Source organism: Pristis pectinata, chromosome 1, assembly GCF_009764475.1.
Source record: "Pristis pectinata isolate sPriPec2 chromosome 1, sPriPec2.1.pri, whole genome shotgun sequence".
Taxonomy (NCBI): domain Eukaryota; kingdom Metazoa; phylum Chordata; class Chondrichthyes; order Rhinopristiformes; family Pristidae; genus Pristis; species Pristis pectinata.
Window position 1 is genome coordinate 53,595,718 of NC_067405.1, and position 25,526 is coordinate 53,621,243.

The 25,526-nt window shown below is 40.3% G+C and overlaps 1 protein-coding gene across 1 annotated transcript in view; it reads left to right on the forward strand.

The window, feature by feature from the left end:
- LOC127574545 (collagen alpha-1(III) chain-like) overlaps positions 1-25,526 on the forward strand; it is a 124,037-nt gene that overhangs the window by 22,682 nt on the left and 75,829 nt on the right. The window contains exons 2-9 of the mRNA XM_052023607.1: positions 3,081-3,280; positions 10,386-10,424; positions 11,525-11,620; positions 13,389-13,463; positions 13,587-13,631; positions 15,846-15,899; positions 20,586-20,639; positions 25,055-25,108. Of these exons, the coding sequence (XP_051879567.1) occupies positions 3,081-3,280; positions 10,386-10,424; positions 11,525-11,620; positions 13,389-13,463; positions 13,587-13,631; positions 15,846-15,899; positions 20,586-20,639; positions 25,055-25,108 (617 nt within the window). The remainder of the gene's footprint in view (positions 1-3,080; positions 3,281-10,385; positions 10,425-11,524; positions 11,621-13,388; positions 13,464-13,586; positions 13,632-15,845; positions 15,900-20,585; positions 20,640-25,054; positions 25,109-25,526) is intronic.

Genomic DNA, 25,526 nt, shown 5'->3' on the forward strand with positions numbered 1-25,526 from the left:
GAGGATGCCTACTCTGGCTGGGGAGGGGGCGGGGGGGGGGGGGTGGTCAACAAAATCAAGGAGACACAGGATGTGGGATAAGCTGTAGTACTGAAGAGCCGTGCTCCAGAACTGGCTGCACCTCTTAACAAGCTGTTCCATCTGTGGTTACCTGACAGTGTGGAAAGTTGTTCAGATGTATCCTGTTTACAAAATATAGGACAAATCCTATTCAGCTGATGGGAGGTGTTGTCGACAGTGCTATCAAGTGGTACTTACTCACCAAATACCTACTCAGCAATGCCCAGTTTGGGTTTCACCAGGACCACTCAGCTCCAGACCTTAGCACAGCCTTGATCTAAACACAGACAAAAGAGCTATGTTCTGCAGGTAACTTAAGAGTAACTGTCCTTTTCTTAAATTAATAAAAAAAACTTAGTAATGTTTTAATTAATTAAAATAAATTCAATAGTTTTAAAAATGTTTTCAAATTACCACTTGGAAGCACTGAATTCATAATTTTGAAAATCTTTCTAAATGTTATGTAAAATTAAATTTTGGGGAAACCTTCAATAACTATCATACACTTTTTCAAGAGACTGTTAGATAGGTATATGGAGCAGAGTAAAATAGAGGTCTATGGGTAAGCCTAGTAATTTCTAGGGTAGGGACATGTTCGGCACAGCTTTGTGGGCCAAAAGGCCTGAATTGTGCTGTGATTGTTCTATGTTCTACTTGCCGAAGTGAATTTGACCTCTTTAGTGAAGATTATGCAGAGGAAACATGCTGAAGTGTGATATTCTCTGTGAATACTGAAGAGTTACACAAATCTTGAGAGGGATATGTTCCATTACATTTACGTATCAACTTTGATGAATTGGAATTCATCCAATTCTTTCATTATAATTTAGATATTGAAGAGTATGAGGAACAGTGCCATCTACTGCAGAGAAAGAGAAATAACACCAAACAATGAAACTAAATGGGTTAGATTTTAAGAAGTGTTTGAAGAATGCACAACATTATTAATGTGCAAATTGCTCAGCAATGTGGGAAGAAAAAGATAACACGTGAATTGTTGATCACTACAATATTTAATAGAGATCGACAGATTTCTGATTGTAAAAGTTATCAAGGGATATGGGGCCAGTACATGGAAGTGTCACTGAGGTTGATGATCAGCAGTAGTCTTATTAAACAGTGGCGCATGCGTGAAGGATTACATGGTCTATTCCTGCTTTGTCTTATCTTCTGGCTGGTTGTGGTGCTCCTCTATTAGTCTTCCAAAGACCCAATTCTGTACTTTTGATCACTCTCTGTTTCTTGGAAGTTGCTGCATTTGCACCTCAATTGCCCTTAAATTTTCTACCACAAATTGTTCAAAAAATATAAGCATCTAAATACATGTCCCAAGATGTGCAAATTGACATTGTCTCCCAATTAACTTCTTTTACCCAGCAGGTGAACAGTTATTTGTGTGAAGACTCATTCCTTCAGATTGTGAATTGGTTTCAGAGATTTAAATTTTTTCTCTTGATTTTTGGTTCCATCTCCTTTTCTCCTCTCTTTTAGTTCCAGATTTATTTAAGTAATTGAATTTGAATTCCCCAGTTGCCAAGGTGGGTTTTGAACTTGTGTCTCTGGACCATTGGTCAGGATCTCTGGCTGCTAATGTAGTAACTTAATCACCATGCAACTGTACTTGGATTGTACTATTGGCTAGCCCACAAAGTTCTGGCGGGAAATGCAGACCGGCTGAGATGCACAGGTCAGCAGGTTACTGACCTCTGTGGCTGCTGGCTGTCAATAACACATCATCAGCCTTGCTGAGCCAAGGGGCTGATTTCACTTCGAACCTAGGTCCTTAGCTTTATTCCAAAGGCTATTGGCTGCATCGTGGCCCAATTCATTTGGATGGGCTTGCCAACCCTGAATGAAAAAAACAAGATTTTTTTATTTGACTCAATCTTAATGTTTTTGAATTAATTTGTATCACAAGATTGTTATTAGTTTGTTTTGCTTTATTTTAACTTTATTTAAAATTAATTAACTCTACTTCAACTGTGTTTAAATGTCTCTGATGATCAGAGACTTTAAATGTAGTTCAGTGGTCATTGTTGGGTATGATCTGTCAAAAGTCCGGCAGGACACCCCGGAGCAGGGTCTCAGGATCTATGACCTGGAGCTTAGATACTGTTCCAGGCATCTCCACTTCATGGAATGGCTACTGTAGCGAGGCTTAGTGCTTGATTTAACCTGTGGGGCTGCAAAAGGCCAGTGTGGCTATGCTGGTTGAACGTGAGGATCAGTCCACCTCAAACACAATCTGGCTCAATAGATTTATTGAAAGAAATCAAGAGAGATAGCAATAAAGAATGTAACTGGCAGTCAGAATCTGACTTTGTGGTAGAGCAGTCTCAAAGGACCATGTGGTCTGCCATTTTTTTTAATGTTCTTTGAATATGATGCTCACTACTAAATGAGATAGTTAAGGCAATAGCTTAGATGCTTTTGAAAGAAAACTGTAGGAGTATATAGGGGAAAATACCTAGATAATGACCAGGCTTGGGCACCAAAATACTATGATAGAAAGGAATCTGGCATTCCAAGTGCAAGGAACGCAAAGGATTGGTGTGCAGCTACAATAAGTAACTAGGAAGACAAAAGGAATTTGGTCTTTATCGCAAGGCATATTCAAATAATTAGATTTTGAAGGGGTTTGATACAGTGGGTGCTGAGAAGATGTTTCTCCTCATAAGGATATCTAGAGTTAGAGGTCATAGTTTCAGAATAAGGGATTACTGTTTTGGATGGAGATGTGGAGGAATTTCTTCTCTCAGGAAATCCTAAGTTCTCTATTTAGAGAGCTATGTAGGTAGAATCATTAAGTATATTCAAGGGTGAAATATTTAAACTATAAGGGAATCAAGTGGTATGGAAGAAAGCGGAGTAGTAGCATTGAAGCCAGATCTGGATCCACCACGATCTCATGGAACGGCAGACCAGGCTCGAGGGGTTGGCTGACCTCCTCCTGCTCCTGTTCCTTGTGTTGACATTGTTTCTTATGTTCTGAGTTTAATACGTGTATGTTTGTTTTGCAGCTGATGTATGCACATATGAAGATTTGGAATATAATGACAGGGATATTTGGAAACCGGAGCCCTGCAAGATCTGTGTGTGTGACAGTGGAAACGTCCTCTGTGATGACATAAATTGTGACAACATAGACTGCCCTGACGCTGAGATCCCCTTTGGAGAATGCTGTCCAATATGTCCAACCCCTTTTCCAACACCAAATCCTGTAAGAATCTTTCCATTGCTGTATTCCATTTTTATTAAAGTGCTAATGTTTAAGTTGCAACTAGACTTTGTCTTTCAAGATAAGATATTGACACAATGTGTGTATAATGCAAAAAATAACAGATCATATTTGTAATGGTGATCCAGAAATTCAGTGGTGTGGCATGGGATGCATTCTTTGACCACGGTCAAAGAAACAGTCACGATGTGGCAGGAAGCTGGAACTATGTACCCTCTACATTTAATAAACATCAAGGAACTGCATGCAGTGCAGGAGTAGAGTTCTCTTCCTGATCTACATTTAAAAGAACTGGTTTTGATGGAAAGTCAGCCTGGAAAGTTAGCAAAAAATAAATGGCTGCAAGAATTCAGCACGTCAAGCAGCATCTATGGAGACAAAAGGATGGCTGACATTTCGGGTAGAGACCCTGAATCAGGACTGAGAGCGTAGAGGCAAGATAGCCAGTATAAAGAAATGACAGGGAGGGGTGAGACAGGGGCTGGTGGGTGGCAGGTGAGGTGTGGGATAATGGGCAGGTGGAGCCAGGTGGGGGAGGGGGATGTTTTGAGACGAGGGTGGTGGGTGGTAGGTGGAAACATGTAAGGAAAAAAAAATGGCAGATGGAGCCTGGTTAGGGGGAAGGGGGAAGATGAGGGGGAAGGCAGAGACGAGAGGCTGGAAGGTGGTAAGTGGAACCAGATAAGGGAGAGATGATGGGAAGGTGGAACCAGACGGGGCAGGGGATAGGAAAAGTAGGCGAAGGAAGAATGGAGAAGGTGAACAAAAGGAGAGAGTGCCTAGGTGGACTGGTAGGAGTGGGAAAGGAACATGGGGTGTGAGTTACCTGAAATTGGAAAATTCAATGCTCATACCATTGGGTTACATGCTACCCAAGTGGAAAATGAGGTGGTGTTCTTCCAGTCTGTAATTGTCCTCACCATGGCAGTGGAGAAGGCCGAGGACATTCCCCATCTCCCTGGACCCCTGCTCCCCAATCACCTAGATTTGTTACCTCCCCCATCTGGTTCCATCTTCCATCACCCGTACACCTATCCACCTGTGTTTCTTCTCCCTTGGCCTCCCATTCCTAACCCCCTCCCTCACTTGGCTCCATTTGCCCATCATCCCCCACCTCACCTAGTTCCACGTATCACCTCTATCTCACCCCTCCCTCTCACTTTATACTGGCTATCTTCTCCCTATACTCTCAGTCCTGATGCAGGACCTCGATCTGAAACGTCAACTGTCCCTTTGCCTCCACAGATGCCGCTTGACCTGCTGAGTTCTTCCAGCAATTTGTTTGTTTTTTGCTTCAAATTTCAGCAACTGTAGTCTTTGGTGTCTCCAACCGGAAAAGTTAACTCTGTTTCTCTCTCCATAAATGCTGTCTGATCTGCTAAGTATTTTCAGCGATAATTGTTGTTATATTCAAGGGCATATATTCAAATTGCGGCCAATTCCCCTTCATACCTCATCCATCTCAATTGCCATAATTACTTTCCTTCACTACCTCCTGACTAAGTTGCCCCTCCTTCCTCACCAGAAGGGCCTGCAGGGCCTGGACCCAGGGATCTCTGCCCATCAGGGCTTTCTGGGAAGACGGTGGAGCCACCCAGGACAGTTGCCAACAGCGCTGTATGGTCTGGGATGCCAATTTTGAAACCAGAGGCACTGTGGAAGGAGTGCCATGATACTCCAGGCCAGCCCCAACTCCATCTCTGGAGTTGCTGGCAACATCAAAGCACACAGGGACAAGAAGGAGTCCTGTGGAAAGGCACTGGGGCTCAACACCAGCTGTCGTCTGCCCAATTGATGTCGGCTCAGTTCCTTGGTCCCAGCCTGTGCCAACCCGTAGCCCATCTGATGCCAGGGACCCAAGGACCAACTTGGGCAAGGGGTCAGAGACCCAGGAACCATGACAGACCCAGTCTGGTATTCTGGGCTTTCGTCCTGATCCAGGGGAACTACATTGCTGGGCATAGATTTCTCAAAGTAGCATGGGGTACAGTACTGGTGGGCATAGTTCTATTATTATATTACACAGGCATACAGTACTAGTGGAGACTGGTCTGTCATTTTTTATCGCTGGCTTACAATACTGATATGCACAGCTCTGTCACTGTGTAACACTGGTGTATAGTACTGGTGGAGACAGGTCTATTATATCACCAGCATACAGTACTTGTCATTCAAGTCAGCCACTTGATAACACTGGGATACAGTGTGGTGAGCATGAATATGTCTCTGTATAACACTGGGTGAGTGTGGATCTTTAGTCATTCAAGTGATGTCGGCTTCACAACATTTAATTGCCCATTCCTAATTGCCCTTGAGAAAGTGCTCCAGTCATTGAGGTGAATATATTCACAACGCTATGAGGGAGAGAATTCCAGGATTTTGACCCAGTGATGGTGAAGGAATGATGATGTATTTTGCAAGCCAGGATGGCGTGTAGCTTGGAGGGCAACTTCCAGGTGAATTTCCAAAGTTCCGATGCTTTTACTTGATTGTCCTTCTAGCTGGTAGAGGTCATGGGTTTGGAAGCTGCTGTCTAAGGAGTCTTGAATGTTGTTGCAGTGCATCCTGTAGATGGTACAAACTGCATTGGTGGTGGAGTGAGTAAATGATTGTGGATGGGGTGCCTATCAAGTGGGCTGCTATGTCCTGTATGGTGTCGAGCTTCTTGAGTGTTGTTGAGCTGCACTCGTTCAGGGAAGAGGAGACTATTCCATCACACTCCTTGCTTGATCTTTGTAGATAGTGGACAGGCTTTGGGGAGTTAGGATGTGAGTTACTTGCCACAGGATTCCTAGCCTTGGATTTTCTCTTGTAGTTGCATTGCGTACATAGCTATTCCAGTTCAATTAATAAGCAACAGTAACCCCCAGAATTTTGAGAGTGGGGGTTTCAGTGATGGTAATACTGTCAGGGGGTGATAGCTTGATTTCCTCTTGTTGGACATCACCGTTGCCTGGCACATGTGTGGCGCAAATGTTACTTGCCACCTATTAGCCCAGCCCCGGATAGGGTTCAGATTTTGTTGCATTTGGATGCAGACTGCTTCATTATCTGAAAGGTTGTGAATGATGCTGAACATTGTGCAATCATCAGCAAACATTCCTATTTCTGGACTTACAAATGAAGGAAGGACATTGATGAAGCAGCTGAAGATGGTTGGGCCTCAGGCACTACCCTGAGGAAGTCCTGCAAAGGATATTCTGTGGCTGAGATGATTTATCTCCAACCACCACAACAATCTTTCTTTGTGCTAGGTATGATTTCAACCAGCAAAGGGTGTTGCTCCTGATTCCCATTGACACTAGTTGAGCTCAAAGACCCTGGTTGCCATACCTGATCAAATGCTGCCTTGGTGTCAGGTTACTCTCACTTCACCTCTAGAGTTTGGCTCTTCTGTCCATGTTTGGACCTAGGTTGTAGTGCTGCCAGAAGCTGAGTGACTTTGGTGGAATCCAAACTGAACTTCTGTAGCATGTTGTTGCTTAGCAAGTGCTGCTTGGCAGTATGATCGATTATCCCTACCATCAATTGTGGAGCACAAGTCTCTTCAATATTATTACTAGAATGTTGTCAGGACCCATGGCCTTTGCCTTTAGCCTTTTTTTTGATATTACATGGAGTGAATTAAATTGGCTGAAGACTGGCATCTATCATGCTGAGGACCACTGGAGAAGCTGAGCTCGGTGATTCTGGCTGAAGATTATTGCAAATGCTTTAGCCTTCTCTTTTGTGCTGATGTGCTGGGCTCCCCTATCATTGAGAATGGAGATACTTGTGGAGCCTCCTCCTCCAATTAGTTGTTTAATTGTCCACCACCATTCACGGCTGAATGTGGCAGGACTGCAGAGCTTAGATCTGATCCATTGGTTGTGGGATCACTTAGCTCTGCCACTTGCATGCTATGAGAGTCATAGAGTCATACAGCATGGAAACAGGCCCTTCAGCCCAACTGGTCCATGCTTAATTGTGTTGCCCAGCGAGCTAGTCCCATTTGCCCACGTTTGGCTCATAGCCCTCTAAACCTCTCCTATCCATATACTTATCTAGATGTCTTTTAAATGTTGCTAATGTGCCCTCCTCAACCACTAGTTCTGGCAGCTCATACTTATGTTGTTTGGTATGCAACTAGTCCTGTCTTGGAGCTTCACCACGTTGATCCCTCACACCTGGTGATGCTCTCAGCATGTCCTCCTGGACTCTTAATTGAACAGGGGTTGATCCCTTGTTTAGATGGTGATGATAGAGTAGGGGACATGCTGGGTGTCATGAGGTTGCAGATTGTGGTTGAGTACAATCCTGCTGCTGCCTATGACCCCCAGTGCCTCAAAGATTCCCAGTCCTGAAGTGCTGGATCTGTTCACACCTATTTAGCATTGATGGTGACACACAACACGATGAAGTGTATTTTCACTGTGAAGACGGGATTTCATCCACACAACAGCCTGAGCTGTGGTCACTCCTACCGATGCTGTCATGGACAGATGCAGCTGCGACAGGTAGATTGGTGAGGATGAGAGCAATTCGGTTGTTCCCTCTTGTTGGTTCCCTCAGCAGCTGCCATAGACCCAATCAAGCAGCAATGTCTTTTTGCACTCAGTCAGTTCTACCAAGCCACACTTGGTGATGGACATTGAAGTCCCCCACATTGTACCTTTGCCACTCTCAGTGCTTCCTCCAAGTGGTGTTCCACATGGAGTTGCATTAATTCATCAGCTGAGGGGGGACGGTAGGTGGTAATCAGCATAAGGTTCCCTTGCCCAAGCTTAACATGATGCCATGAGACTTTATGGGATCTAGAATCAATGTTGAGGACTCCCAGGGCAGTTCCCTCCTGAATGTATACCACTGTACCGCCCCCTATGCTGGGTCTGTCCTGTTGGTGGGACAGGACATACCCAGGGATAGAGATGGTGGTGTCTGGGACATTGACTACATGCTATGATTCCATGAGTATGACAATATCAGGCTGTTGCTTGACTGGTCTGTGAGACTGCTCTCTGAATTTTGACACAAACCACCACATGTTGGTAAGGATGACTTCACAGTATCAACAGGGCAGTTTTTTGTTGTTCTTTCTGGTGCCTAGGTCAATTCTGGGTGATCTGTCTGGTTTTGTTTCTTTGAGGCTTTCTAGTGGTTTATTACTGCGGAATGACTTGCTCAGCCATTTCTGAGGGCACTTAACCGTCAACCACACTGCTGTGGGTCTGGATTCACATGTAGACAAGATTGGCAGATTACGCCCTGCAGGACACTAGTGAACCAGATGGGTCTTTCCAACAATCGACTATGGTTTTCATGATCATCATTAGACTTTTTAGTTCCAGAATTTGAATTTAAATATATTACTATCTGCTGTGCTGGGATTCAAACCCAGGTCCCCAAGACTTTGGGTATCTAGATTATTAATCCAGTGTTAATACCAATGCAACATTGCCCCCCTGGAATATAATATTGGTGAGTGTGGATCTGTCACCATGTAACACTGGGATAGAGTGTGGTGAGCATGGATCTATCACTGTATAAAACTGGATACCATATTGGTGAGCATGGATCTGTTACAGTAAAACACTGGGATACAGTACTGATAGGTCTGGACCTGCTGCTTGATACTACATCTTCAAAGAGTGTTTTTTAAAAGATTGATTCAGGCACAATAAGCTGTCAGGTTCTTCATATTACGATCCCTGCCACTGTTCCCTTCCAGAATTCTCTCTCATTAGAGAAACACATGTGTCAGTGAAGTTGAAGGACTCTCAGAAAGCTGATGCTGTGAAATACAATAGTTATTGTGGGTGGACAATAGAAAATGTGTCCAGGGAAGAGAGACATGTTTGTCTTTTGAGATGAGGGAGGAGGTGTGAGCAGCCAGCTTTAGAGAAAAAATAACTTTTATGCATGTTTTTCTGAACAGCTTGGGGTATTTTCTTTAGAATTTACCCTTGACTGTAATAGTATGTTTTGAGGACTACAGTGTTTTAAAAAAATGTTTGGATTTCTGAAATATATTCTGAATATCATTTCATGCAATGCCCATCATTATGAAATCTGTTTAGCTATTGTTTTATTCCGGGATCCTCTGTTTTACAGTGGAGTTTTTTGTGAACCTACCCACAATAAGCCCCAGCTAAAATTTTCTGTATATCCAGAGCCTCAATGAGTTTTAGTCACCACTATTCATTATTTACCCGAAGGCTTTTAGCAGTTTGCTGACTGAGTGTAAGTGAGATCCAAGATCCAGTATCAGGTCACTTCTGTCCTTCTGGATAAAGGATCAATCTCGTCATCCTTTCACATGAACATCTAGACATTGATCATTAGCTGCACATTGGGCAAAGAGTGAACTAACTAGTTGGAATGCTGTTGGCATACCCCTTAAATTTCCACACTTCATATATATATTAGAAAATGTTAGACCATCAACAATTACACTAACATTAATTTAAATATTTTTATATATCAGTTAAGGAAAGGATATTATTATTTGAGACAACTGATATTTCAGAGGATGAATTTTTCAGAAAGTTATTTTACCTGTATAACTTTAGAGAAGGAGCTTTTGAAACCCTATGGAAATAGTATAACACAGCTTCATGAGATTTGCTTTGATAATCTGAATTTTCCACTGTTTTCCTGCCAAATCTGCACTGGATGAGTAGAAGAATTCTAGTAGTAAATCTTCCCATTTTGCTGCCACCTTCCAGTGCCAAGTGTTCTAATCAATTTCTTCAAGGTGTTTTGGTATGATTTTGAAGTATCGTCATTCTAAAACTGTTGTTTCTAATATGTGCTAGAAATAGATCCAATGGTGGCATTCAATAAAGGGAAAGGGATTAACCGAATTGTTTCTTTTTTACAGGAAGTAACCAGAAGTTCAATGGGTCGAATGATCTCTTATTGTGCATGCAAAAGAACAGCTATGTTCTTGTTGATTGGCAGAGCTGGCACAAAGAGCTGCATGGCCTAAGCATGCTATTTTTTATGTTTTCATCTAACAATGATGAGTTTTGCTCACATATTACACTGGAGTATTTTTTCATTTTTACAGTATTTCTTATGAGTAAAATGTATCTTTTCTACATTACAGAATGGCAATTCAATTAACAGAGGACCTAAGGGAGATCCAGTAAGTGCAAACCTTTTAATTTAAATTCAATCTTAATTTGCAATAGTAAACAATGATACCAATGAAAGTTATCATGAATTGTAAATACTATTCCAATTTCTTGGTGTAATAGTAAGTATAAAAGAGTTGTATCATATGCATAGCTTTTATGCATTCTACTCATTGTTAGTTATTAGTACTATCCATATAAATCTCAACTATCAAACAATATTACCACTGGGACTTCTGACAGGTTGGTGTTTGTTCACATCAACATCTTTAGAAGAATCAAATTATTTCCAAAACCTCAGATGATCTCAGCAAGAAAAGAATTGGCTATTTTTTTTCTTAAAGATGGTTTACATTTTTAATAGCAATTTTGATAATAAAGTTTAACTTGCAAAGCTAACTGATTTCCAATGTTGAGGCTTTGTAAGTGATCAGTGCAAAGTTTTCAAGACCATCCATTTTATGTAATTGTAATTCTAATTGTGTCCATATAAGGTTTGCATTTTTTTTAAGGAAATTGTTTGCTTAGGGATTGACAACAATTCTGCTGCTGTTGGAACATAAGACCAAGAAAGGGTCTGACATTTGGGATCCTGCTTCACATTGAAAAGTGGAATTTGACTGTGCGTGATCTCTTAACATGGACAACCATCGCACACAACACTGGCTTATGGAGCGAAATCTTGGTCTCCTGGCAATATGTATGCATCGACTCACTGAGGAGTCTTTAACAGTATACTCCAAACTTGCCACACCTACCACCTAAAAGGACAAGGGTAGCAGGTGCATAACACACCACATCTGCAAGTTCCTCCACAAGTTGCATGCCGTTCTGGCTGGGCAACATGTTACTCTCCTTTTTATTGCTGTTTCTAAATTTTGGGACTCCTTGCCCCACACAGAGTGTAAGTGCCTTCACAGCACAGATTGCAAGAAGGTGGTTCACAGTACAACCAGGGATAGGCAATAAGTGTTGGCCTTGCCAGCAACACCAACATCTCATGAATAAATAAAAGTAAGCCTTGAAGCTTGGAAAGACAAAATGAGCATCTGAGTGCCATGAGTTGAATTTTGTTTATTATTTGATTGTAAATATTCATTTTATTTATAAGGGTCCACCTGGTCCACCTGGAAGTAATGGCTACCCTGGCCCTCCTGGACCTCCCGGACCTCCTGGACTTCCAGGATACCCAGGATCGTCTGGTGCAGTAAGTTAAGCATTCCCTGCCACCCAGTTGAGATTTTTAGTCATGCTGCTTGAAACATAGCTTATTGATTATATGGTCATTGGTATTAACTTTAAAGGTCATCTTATTTAAGTCCTCATTACTGCTATGTAGATATTGAACATTCAGTACAAATCAACATCAAATTCTGAAGGCAGCTGTTCTAAGGACTTCATTTAAAAGAAAGGAATATATAACTTGTGACATGCCTAGATATAAGCTGCAGTTGGTACTTTATTTCACTGGGCTGCATTAGACTGAGGGATATGCTGGCAATCAGCCGTTCATAAATCAGCATGTCTTGGACTTCTGTGTGAAAGATGGAAGTTCAAGTTGAGTTGGGATTGAGATGCCAGTGCGTCTGACACCATCGGACTCTCTGAGGAGGAGCAGCAGATGCAATTCACATTTATGCCTTACACGTCACCTGTCAGGTGTAGAGGAGAACTTGTTCATTCCTCCACGTCTAGACAAAGTGCCCAGTGATGTTAAGTTTTACCAGCTCAGTAACTCTCAAAGGTAGGTTCATCGTGGGAATAACTTTTGTCATACACCACTGTTTAGACTCTTCGACAGAGCATATTGAGTGGGCTCTGGAGCCTAATTACAATGTCAGCATTCCTCTTTCTGTCTCCTCCCCTCTCACGTACTCCCTTCCAATGCTTTCCCAAGTCCACCACCGTTCCCCTTCCCCTCATTTCTGTCTTCTTCCATTCCCTTTCTTCCCTTTCCCTCCTTCCTCTCCATTTTCTTCCTCCCATTGACTGATCTCTCCTCGCCTTCCTCCTGTCTTCTTCTGTCCACTTTTCCTTCCCCTCTCATCCTTTTCCTCGTCTTCTCTCTCCCTTCCACTTTTCCACCTCCTCTTTACCCTTTTCCTCCCTGCCCAATTCCCCTCCTCCTTACCATCTCCCCATTCCCCTTTCATGGATACGTTAGGTACATTGTTGGCACCTGCAGGGCAATTTCTCTTAAATTTTAAAAAGCTGCAGAACTTCTTTTTCAAATCAGTGACACTAACTACACAATTTAGAATTATCTGTGCATGGTACTCCTAAAATTCTTAGCTACTGAATGGGAGACAGTGATCATGCTTATATTGTTGCATTTATCCTGTACCAAAGTTCTAAGTGTCATGGCCCCATATTCCACCAGTATTTGTTACTTTTGCCCTTTCAATTAAACTATTTTGTTTTGACGTCATAATATTCAACTTGCATACAGTTTTCTAAATTTGGTACCGTCATTGATCTCTGTAAAGTTAGAATAACTGTGTTGGATATTATCTTTGTGATATATCTCCAGATATTTTTGCCTGCTCAATTCCTCTTATCTTTTGATAATTACATTAAATATACTTCCATTATTTCTAGAAATAAGTTTAAATAAATTTGAGGTTTTTTCCAAATTTTTGAAGGTATAATTCTAAGTATTTAGCTTTACCATATGTATAATTACATTGGGGTCAGTCCTTAATGCAATAATCAAAAATTTTTATTTTCTTTAGTCCACAAATGACAGTGTAAAATGGTCAAAATGCATTACATTGAAATTGATAGATAGCACTTGTTCTCTTTACTGAGGAAAAAGTAGTTTGTATTATTATTGTCATGTTATTATTCCTCCAGGAACTAAGACAAATTTGATTAAACAAAATGGTTACTTTAATTAATTCGACTGTTCTATTAATTTTCTCAGGTTTCTAAATTTTTGATCTGCAAAGAGCATTCAAATTTATTCTTTATTGCAGATCACCTATCCTCAAACTAAATATGGATGGAGTGGCAAGAATAGCAAGTACAGCCCAAGTATTATCTCTCCTCCAGTGAGTTGATTCTTGTCTTCCCGCTTCTGTTAAATAGATGGTTTATGCATGCATAAAAACAAGCTACAGACACTTTGCTTTAATTTCAGAACAATGCCAACTTATAATTCTGTTGTATTTTAGGGCCCTCCAGGAGTAAGAGGTCCACCTGGCCCTCCTGGACCACCTGTAAGTAGCTGCTTGTGTTTACCATTTGTGTTTACTTTTTGTGTTTGGATGCTTTTCTCATTGAGGTTGACAATACTTTAAACCAAATGTATCAATGAATAAAGCAACTAATTCTAAAAAAAAATCACCAATTACTTAAAAGCCATTTCCCTAATATTTCCACAACTCTTGCTGTTCTGAAATTGTTTGCTACATCATGCTATGTCAGTAAATGGATTAAAGTGATGCAGAACTTGAGGCCAAATGCATTTTGCTTTATTTAAAAATGTATATTTAATTTGTCTCAAAAAAAATGTTGTGATGAAAGCGTGGACCCAGTGTTATTATTCTTAACCTCCTATAGTGCAGTGTAATAAAGGCCTCTTGCTCTTTTGAAATAAACAGTTTCAATCGAAATAACGTTAGAAACTTCTAACTATATTGAAGTAAATATCATTCTTTCAGGAAAAAGATCTGAGTTTTACTATTTAGGAGTTAAAGGTGCAAGTGCTAGGCACAAATAAAATTTCTTTTGTCCATTTTACAAATAAACTAGTGTAACTCTATGTGTATGTATGTTTTACTTATGTTCTCCTCAAAACATAAAATATTCAAAGTGCATAAGGAATTTTTTGTGGGTCCAGAGAATTCTACAGTACAAACCAAATTCCATGATCAGTGCTGTACCTTGGAAATATCACTGCTGTTGTAATACTGTTGAATTGGGGAATCATAGAAATTTACAGCAAAGTAAGAGACGATTTAGACCTTTGCATCCTGAACAGCCAACCTTCACTTCATAATCCCATGCCTATGCCACATCAGCTACTCAGACAAGTACTTATGAAATGTGGTGAAGTTTTTGGACTCCCTTACTCTATCAAGCAGAGAGGTCCAGACCTGCAATACTCTAGGGTGAAAAAGATACTTCCTTGACCTACTTAAACTCTCCACCAACTAACATGATCCCACAGCTCCTGATATTTGTTCTGTACTAAGGAAAATACAGCCTTCCTATTCACTCTATCACACCTTGATTAGATACCTCCTTAACCTCCTTCGGTCTAAAGAAAATGATCCCACCCTGGCCAGCCTTTCCATATACTAATAATTCTCCAGCCTGGTAACACACTCATAAGTTCCACTTCACCCTCTCCAGTCTTATCATGTCCTTCCTGTGGTGACTGTAATTGCTCACAGTGCTCTAGTTGTGGTATAATCTCTGCTGTCCTTACAATGGTCATCCTATTGTATTCCATACCTCAGCCAATAATGGCAAGTATCCCATATTCCTTTTCTATGCCCAGATTTACTTGTCCTACTGTGCTGAAGAACCTGTGAGCATCCACTCTAAATGTAAAGGATGGAAGCATGACAGGCAATTTACAACTTGTAAGGTTTCCTAAACCGTCATGCGATAACACAACAGATAATATTTTCAAGATTCTCGAACACAACTCCTGTCCCACCAAAACTGATTTTCTAATAATGCAATTACATTGTTCGAGCCTACTTGAGAGAGCAGGTAAGTCTTCAATATAACGAGTCATCTTGAAGACACAGCACTCTCTTAGATGTAAATTTTATGATCAAGTTTCCAGAGTAGCACTATGAGATCGCAACCTTCCGATCAGAAACAAGAGTGACACCTCTCAGCAAACTGCATCTGGCCTCTTGGCTCAGTGCTTTTGCACTGGTATCTAACCTCCAGCTTGCCTCTAACTTCTACATCCCAGTGCTCAGGCATGGAATTCAGAGATGAGCTGGTCCATGAGAGGGATCGCATCTGCGGCTTTCTACAGAGCTGCTGGCTAATATAATTTAACCCAAACAAAATCTGTAAATCTTATTCACTATGTTAAGAAGAAAAACCTCCCAAACAGAGATGATATATTGCAGCATAAAACATATTACTTTTCAACACGTATGATCACATTTTTTAATAACTGTTCAGTTTTAGTTGTCCATAGGTTGTAATGTACAGTTGCACTTTCTTTATGGTAAATGTCTGCATTGTGATTTTTGGATGAAACAGCTTTTTCTTATGTTATATCATAAAAATGTTAATGTTTTTATTATCATCAAAATATATCCCACTTTTTACTTGTAATGAACTCATGATTCAAGAAAAAAATGAGAAGCTTTTAACTGAATTGTAAGAAACACACAATTTTATTCTGAAAAATAATGATATTTATTGTTTACTTCATATGTGTTCATTTTGCTTGCACCTAGGGTCCTCAAGGTTACCCAGGGGGAGCGGGTGAGACTGGACCACCTGGTGCTAGGGTGAGTATCTTAAAGATCTACAGTTAGGAAAGTGGTGCTCTAAGGGCAGAAAAGTACATTCCATTTCCCTCTACAGATGCTGCCTAACCTGCAGAGTTCCTCCAGCAGTTTGTTTAATTAATTCATTTCTTCTTACTTTTTATTCTCGGTCTTCCTGGCTTGTTTGACTGCTCATTAGGATGATGGCCCTTTAAAGCTTTTAGGTTAAACTTCTGCCTTTTTCAATGAAACTACACCAAAAAGTCTTTTAACATTCCTGTCATCAGCTTTAACATATGATAGACCTGTGTCTGGGTGTTAGCAAACATCTAACATATAATAATTTAATTTTAACAGATTTACAAGAGCATAACAAAAAGGACACAGTTATACATAGGTATAATCTGAAATTATTTTCAGGATTTAATAAAACAGAGTTTTACGGCAGACAGAAATGCACATTCTGGCCTGTGAAGAATAAATTCTACATATCATGTTATTTGATGTAATGAACCTCTTTAGGCATTTTTGAGCCTATGGTATGGGGCTCCACTAGAGCTGATGTGAATCTGACATGGAGGAGACATGCTCTTGACCCCAAGAGTTCACAAATCCAAATGACACTATTGTACTTGCATCGATGTGCTTCTGAAATGGCAGTATTTATTGAGAGTCGTAATGAAAGGAAAAATATACATTTGTAAAGCACCAAGGCATATCACAAATATGTCTCCAGTTAATAATTTTAAAAGTATTTTTACTGTTCTGGAGGAAAAGATGGCAGTGATTTTGTGTGGAATATGTCTACAAAACTGCACACAGCACTCTGCTTTTGGCCCAATTATAATTTTGTAAGATCTATTCATTCAGTCTTTACCTAAGTACAGTATTAAAAAATTTCCTCCTCATAGTTTTGATGGCTTTGCTAGGCCTTGTCTATCTACGTATCCCTTTCAAGGGATATTACATTTGAGCCCATAGGTCTGTTGGTTCATCATACACAGTGGCCTATTTCCATTGTCAAGTCAAGTCCAGTCATGTTTATTGTCATGTACACAAGTATGTGAAGTAAGGTAAAATGAAAAACTTGCTTGTAGCAGCTTCACAGGCATGTAGGTACAAACAACATACGGAATATAAGTTATACATAACAAAAGTTATGCCTTGTGGGCATGCACCCACTTTGTGTTTTTTCTTCTCAAAAAGCTGTGCCATTTTGTACATCCACAATTAAGTTCCCTTTGTTACCTATCTGCCATTTATCAACCTACAAATGCCTTTCTAGATCTCTTATGATCCTTCTTACTAATATTGAATCATTGACAATTTTATATCAATGTTCTATAATCCCAAATCCAAATTATCAGCAAGAACTGAGAACAAAAGTGGAGCTGGTACTGACTTCCCAAGTACATCACATCCAACACTTCCACAGTCTAAGCAGTAGCCAGATCGTGATAATGGAGCAACTTAGGAGTCAAGGACACCCTTAGAGATCAAAATGGTATTTGAATGTAGAGGGGGAAGACATCCAAGGTCTATATTAAAAACATTTAAAACTATATGTGTCTTTGCAGAAGATGTTATAGACCTACCTTAAGGATAAAGAACATGCATTATTGCAACTGGTAAACACTCAGAAAGAGGACTTATTAAGGAGCTGAGCATCTTTAAAATATGATAAATCACCGAGCTAAGATAAAATGTATCTCAAGTTCTTAAAAGGCATAGTGAGGAAATAGCAAGGCTCTATCATTTTCCAATCTTCTTTGGCTACAGAGCAAGATCAGAACTACCATGTTTTTTTTTAAGAAGGAAGCAAGGGATAAATCACAGGCTAATCAGCCTGTCAGGGGAATTAGTGGAAATAATTCTGAAGGACTGCATGATTATTTAGAAAAACACAGCTAAATCAGTCAGAGTTAGTTAAGGAAGCTTGTGTCAGACTAAGGAGATAACAAGGAGGATCTAAGACAAACATACTAAATACCATGTAATACATCTACATGGTATTTAGCAAAATGGCCAAATTCTACATAACAGACTGATCAAGAAAATAAAAAAGCTCATGTGTGCCAAGAGAAAGCAGCAAGTGAAACTAAGCTGAAGCCAGCGTGGTCTTCTCTACATTGGAAGAATCAAACACAGACTGGGGAATTACTTTAGGAAGTGCCTGCATTCAGTCCATAGGGGTGACTCTGAGCTTCCAGTTGCCCACCACTTTAATTCTCTATTCCACTCCTTCTCTGAGCTATTTGCCCGTGGCCTCCTGCACTGCTAAAACAAAATCCAACATAAGCTTGAGGAACAGCATCTCATCTTCCGGGTACATAGCAGCCTTGCGAACTCAATATCATATTCAGCAATTTCAGGCAACTTGAAACAGAAACAGAAAATGCTGCAGATTGCAGATGCTGAAATTTGGAGCAACACACAAAAAGCTGGAGGAACTCAGTGGGTCAGGCAGCATCTATGGAGGGAGATGGACAGTTGACATTTTGGGTCGAGACACTTCATCTGGACAAAATGCTGTAGGTCAGACAACATCTCTGGAAGAAGAAAGAGTCAACATTTTGGGTCCAGGGCCCTTCATCAGAGCTGGGAAAGAAAGAAATACAGATCAGTTTTCAGTAAGAGAGAATGTGGGGTATTGATGTGTAGGATTGTGACTTCTCCTCTACTATAGCAGAGATAGCCCTTGACCACATCTCATCTGATTTTCATATCTCTGTCCTCACTCCCTCTCCTCCTGGACCAAGTTCCCCTCACCTCCACCCAACCAACCCCCACATTCAATGGATTATCTTTTGCTATTTCCACTAGCTCCAGTGAGATTCCACTGAAACACATATTCGCCTCCACTCTCTTTTCAACATTTTGCAGAGAACACTCCCTTCACAACTCCCTGGTCCACTCTTCCATCCCCACCAACCAGTCCCCGTTTTATGGCACTTCCGCATGCGGTCACAACTCCTGTCCTATCACTTCCCTTCCTACCATTCCAAAGGTGCAAACCATCCTTCCAGGTGAAGAACTTTATTAAATGTACCGTATTAATTTGGTGTTCATCGTGTAGTCTCCCCCACATTGGAAAAACCAAACGCAGATGGGGTGATCACTTTGTAGAGTACCCGGATTCAGTCCAGAGGAGTGACCCCGAGCTGATTGTTGCCTGCCACATTAATTAGCCATCCCACTCCCACTTTGACCTTTCTGTCTGTGACCTCCTGCACTTCTAAAATGATGCCCAATGAAAGCTTGAGGAAAAGCACCTCATATCCTGTCTGGGCATGTTGCAGCCTTCCTAATTTGATGCTGAATACTCCAACTTTATATAATTCAGTGTTTCTTTTTGATTATATAATTGCCGTTTCTGCTTGTTGTTATCTGGGCTCAGCTCTTCTTATTGTATTTGTGTAGACTGGCCTGATGGATATGTTTCACAACCTCACTATTTATACACAATTACATAGATAAAGAAGCTTAATATGGTGGTAATTGCCCCCATAAGGTCATTTGGACTGGCCCTATCAGAGATACTCCCTTTGTTCTAGATTCATACCTCACCTCCTTTCCTACTGAAAACTGAGGTACATTTGCTCTTTCCCAGTTCTGACAAAGGCTCCTGGATCCAGGATGTTAACTTTTGCTTTTTCCACAGACCTGCTGAGTGTTTCCAGTATTTTCTGTTTTTTTAGATTTCCAGCATTTGCAGCTTTTTGAATGTCAGGCAACCTGCTCTCTCAGAATTGGCTTGCTCTGCTATGGGTTATCCATCTCTAACAGTAACTCACTTTTTTCTCTCCACTGACACTGCCTGATCTGCTGGGCATTTCCTACAGCTGCATTTCACAGTTTTTACATATTTGTTTTGTTTTCGCTCCCTCCAACTACCCTCATTAATCTATCAAACTGATGGCTTCACCAACAGTTTACCAACACGGCAACCCTGACTTCATCCTTTCAGAGATAATCTCCTTTTACTATCTATCCCTCCCTCAACCTTTCTGCAACTTAAAACTACCTTGTTTTCTTATTTTCCCACTTCTGATATGGGGTTTTCAACCTAAAACAGTAACTCTGTTTCTCTTTCCACACATGTTGCCTGACCTGTTGAGTGTTTCCAGCATTTTCTGCTTTTGTGCTGTATCCACCACCATGTCTGTTTTATGAGGCAATGACATCAGTGGAAAAGAGCAAAGTAAGATGGTCAAATGGGGAAGTTTATTGACTGAAAGGCTTTGTGCAGTAGGTCTTAGTAAGACTTAGTACCAGGTCCCTTGCTTCTTCTGCTAATTATTAATGACATGGATTTAAATGTAATTGTCATGAACATAACATTTATCACTTATACAAAAATGGTAGTGTGGTTGATCATGAAGAAGTAATTTTTAGGCAATTTGTTGAATTTCCATCATTTTTACGTTCTTTAAACTTTTGGGCAAGGTATTAAAATATAACTGTAAATTAAATGAGGTATCTCCACTGTTCTCGTCTTCCAAATTAATCATGGAGACTGTCATCTCCCTTTTTCTTTGTATACATTTTGTGATACATTCTATCTTTGATAGTATAAATTTATTAGATAGTAGATTAATCAGAATCAGATTTATTATCACTGACTTGTATGATGTGAAATTTGTTGTTTTGTGGCAGCAATACAGTGCATCCTGCTTGAGATATTAATTGCATTGTTTCCATTTGTAGGGTCAACCAGGTCCTCCAGGTCCATATGGTCCTCCTGGACCAACAGGGAAGGATGTAAGTATCTATGCTGCTATTATTTATCAGTTTTAACCAGTAATAGCAATTCTTTATTCCAAAGCATGAATGACATCAAGTTCAAAATAGGGTGATGTTTTCAAATTAAGGTGCTTGCAACCGAATTCATCCACTTCAGTTAGTTTTATGCTTATGTTCTGGTCAACATTTATTCAGTTTTGTGTAAGAAATAACTGATTTGATTATTGCAATTATTTAGTAGAAAGTATAAAACGCAAGTTTTTTTTATTTGTGGTTTTCAGGTTTAGATTATTTCTAATTTTATGTAAACCAACTTGTTTTATTTGTAAATAATGAAGCAGAAGTTTTACTGTCAGCAAGAATTACGAAATCTTATTCTTAAAACAGTTGGAAAAACATTCTAATATCCATGTAACAATAATTTAACTTGACTTAAGCTATCACTACAAACAGTGGCTTGGAGAATCATTTGTATCTTATCAAACATTACAGTATCACAAGTAGATTTAATGTCGCTGCAGTGTTTATCATCGACAAGGTACACTCCAGTTACTAGCCCAAGTTAGTCTGGCAGCACCTCCCAAACCCGCAACTTCTCCCACCGAGAAAGGCAATGACAGCAGGCACATTGAACCTGCATTCTCCCTTCCAATTGACATACCGTCTGACTTAGAAATATGTCACTGTCCCTTCCTAATCGCTGGTCTAAGTCCTGCAACTGCTGGTCTGATAGTATTATGGGTGTGCCTTCACCAGAAGAACAGCAATGGTTCAGGAAGGTAACTCACCACCACTTTGGGCAATAAATGCTGGCATTGCCAGTGAAGCCCAAGTGCCAATAAATAAATAAGAGTGCGTAGGAATGTACCAAGCAACAGTTAGCAGTAGACTCACAGCTTTCTTCATTCGAAAGCAAATCATGAACAGGTGAATGCTTATTCGGAGAGAGATGACTGTTTTTTTTCTCCAATGGTATTAATGCTTAGATGTGGTGGAATAAATTGTCTGAAATTCAGCCAGTTCCTTTCTCTTTCACATGTCTGATGCTTTTATAATTGTTCCGTTAAATTGCTTTGTGACTATTAATTATATTAAATTATTAGCTTATGAAATAATACAATTAATTGATTTAGCTTTTTCCTTGTTGAAGAAATCCGTTTCTAACTTGAAGTGCATTTTAATTGTGCATTAACCCATCTTACTGAATTATATTCTGAGGAAAGCTTAATCAATCTCTGAAGCAATCTTTTTTGGAAATATTTGCGTCACTCTCTTCCTCTGCCAGATTAATTTCCCCTTCAACCAAAGTGACAGTGACATATTTCTAAGTCAGATGGTAAAAACCAAATGTCTTTCATTTTTTATTGTTTCTCCCTCCTCCTCTATGTTTTCCTTCTTTGTCTTTTGTTCTTTCATCCAAGCTGGTTGTCCCTCCCTCTCTTTACTTAGCTTATTCACTGCAGAGGACTTACTTTTCAGGAAAGGTTTCTCTTGCGTTTCAATCCACATGACCCAAGGAATTCAGACCCTACCTTTGTTCACCAAGATGGGGGATTTACCTCACAGCTGATTACATCTGCATCATTTTGCAAATGTCTTATCACATCTTAGTTTTGCGCTTGTAACAAAAAGGGATTCATAACCCTCATTGTTCATTTGGTTTTTGACCATGCACTCTGAATCAAACAGCTCAATGCCTGACAGCAGTCAAGACTCCTTGATTTTTGGCACTCTGTTGTTGCACTATTTGAATTTGAACCATTAAGGCCAAATAAGGGATGAGTTCCAAGAGTTTTCTGTTCATTGATCTTGAGGAACTCTCAGTCTAGAAGACTGCTGACTGCAGTAGCTCAACATGCATTAGATGACAAGTAGAACACTGATGGCATGCCAAGGCTGGGGGGAATGCTTCCTGTCACTGTGAGTCTTCACAGCAGGTCCATTCAATGGAGCCACTGTCACACAGCTGAAGTGGTATCTCAGTTCTCCAGTGATCTGTCAGGGAAAAGACTGTTGGAGTGCCATGATACTCTTTGCATATGCAATTCACAGCCACATTGGCTGAATTTTGAGCTTTGTATGGCAGCATTTGTACTTTCCTCTGCAGTACTCATGGAAGCATAAGCAACCACTAATACTGGAAGTTGAGATACTGACATTTGGGGTAGGGTCTGCAAATGAAACAATGGAAATAACTTTCACTCCTTTAGTAGAAAGGATGAGCTCTAGACATAGTAGTGTAGCGGTTAGCGTAACGCAATTACAGTGTCTGCGACCTGGGTTCAATTCCTGCCGCTGTCTGTAAGGAGTTTGTACATTCTCCCCGCGACTGCATGAGTTTCCTCCGGGTGCTCTGGTTTCCTCCCACATTCCAAAGCCGTATGAGTTAGGAAGTTGTGGGCATGCTTTGTTGGCGCCAGAAGTGTGGCGACACTTGTGGGCTGGCCCCCATAACACTCTACACAAAAGATGCATTTCACTGTGTTTCAGTGTACATGTGAATAATAAAGATATTTTATAAAAGTCTTGTGCCAAGTAAATTCTGGACTCTTCATTCTCCTTGAATGCAGATTTTCCTTGGAATATAAACCTGTCCGGTGGGAATGCACAATGAATACACCATTGTGCATTCCCTTCAGCTGCATTCTGTAGCTTGTGTCATTGGCGTCTTTATTTGTGTTCCTGGAGCAGAAATCAAGTGTAAATTTGCCTTCTGGGTAAGAGCTCATGCTATCTTTGCCCATGCATTAGCTGCAAGCTAGTTATATCCAACATCTTGCTACATGGATATCCTCCAAGCTATGTTCATTGTCATTATCTGAACTGGTAGCTCTGACTGAAATTGAATGAAGTTTTATCTTCATCATGAGGGCTTTCTTGCTGCTCCCCCACTTCCTGGGGTATTTGAAATCATGAAGGCACTAGAGTTAGATAGTATTGCATGGAGATGGGTGGGGGGAATAGTGCAAGGTGTAACTCATTGCATCTGTACCTTTTAAATAAGAGAAGGGAAGAGATTGAAGAGGGATTGGGGTTTGGTGTATGATGGACTGTGGAGTAAAATCATGCTTTGGTATGAGGATATAGTCAAATTTTTCAGTCCACTGTTTGCAACCTCTGTGGGAATTGTTTCAGTGATGATAAGCAGCATCTTATTTGGAAAGGACAAGTTGGTGCACACGCCGCCTGTGGTTAACTCCTGTTGCCTTGGATTGTGCAAACCTTATCTTTCAAAAGAGAGGAGTGTGCCATTGAGAAATGTGCTAAGTGTTTGGGTAATATGACAGTTCTGTGAAATGTGGGTGAGAGGCTTTCACCATTACTAAGTGAGTGGTAGTGCAGTAATGCATCGAATGTTGGGGTATGAGTTCTCATTCATAGTAATTGTGGGTGGGTGATGGGGTTGTGGCGAATTGGGCAGTGGGAGTGTCGGGCAGCACATTAGGCATTTGAAAATTTATTTACTGATATTTAGTTGTGTGACACCACTGAACTCCTTACAGTGCTGCACTCAGATTCTGAAATAATTCTCTAGAGACATACACTCTTCATACCTTTGGAGCCAACAGAGGATTTCCTCGTTCCCTGCCAACATAGGGCACATCTGCTTTCCTCCATGTCTCTCAGGTCTTCCAGTCAATGCCAAAAAACTTGTAGCCCATTCTCTTTCATGTTTTTCCTTTTTGTACCAGTTCCCAGCAGCTTCATTCATGGAACATGTGCCAGCATATTCTGCAGCCACATTCAGCTTCCCCCTAGGTCCAACCTATCTTAATCTGTACTAATTACCCATGCTGAAGTCCATCGATGCCCTGGTTAATATGGACTGGATGCTGCAATCACAATAATCAGCAGGCAGCACAAATTTGATGTGCATCTTTGTGACCATGAATAGGCAAGTGTTACTCATACCTTGCAATCCCAGTGATTGTTTTTGGAGGGCATTTGAGATGTGTATTAACCATTGATGTAATAATTGACCCAATACATCAAGATTTTAGACAATCGTCTTTTGGTCTTTGCTACAGTATGTCCATTTGATGTAATTGTAGCCTCCCTCAGGAGTTGAAGAGATGCATGTCTTTGGTCTTTGATGTTTTTGAATCTGAACGCTACAGAGATTTCATGCTATGCATTTATCTTTAATCTCTATTGATTCATTTGACTAATTTCACAATTTCCTCATCCTGAACCTAACCAATTCATTACTTCACTGTATTTTGCCAATGTTTGAAATAAGGAGAGTGAAATTGGTCTTTTCCAGTACAATGAAATGGTTTCATGGCAAGTTGACAGCCTGTTTTCCCCCGAGGTCTTTGAATTTCCCAATGTCTATAAAGTGCTTGTGTCATCAGCATGCAGTTCAACAGCAGTTTTTAAAGTTGCCACCTCTAATCTGCAATAACAACTAATTTTATGTTGTTTAAAATTAGGGTTCACCCGGCCATCCAGGAAAAGATGGGAACAGAGGAGCACAAGGTCTGCCGGTAAGTAAAGATTAAATAGAAAATTAATGTATAATTGTCTCTGCAGGTGAACATGCAATTTGCATTGTTAGATGATAAGTAACACAGATTAAAAAAATACAAATTGACTGCATGGAAGAATAAATTAATTGTTTTTGATAAAGGAGTTGGCGATATTCTTAGAGACCACATCAAATTATTTAAAAGGGTCTCCAAGCTATGTTCACTACCAATATTAACCAGCTGTTATAGGCTTTAAGAGCTTGTCACAGCCGGTTAAAATATATTTATTAAGAGATTTTTTAATTCTTTCTATTGCCTCCTTAGCAATGAGGTACCCCCTGTGCTTCATGAAGATACAACAGTTTCACTAAGTTTTTAATTCATTTTAGATGCATTTGTGTGTGGTTCATAAAGATCATGATCAATATTTTAGATT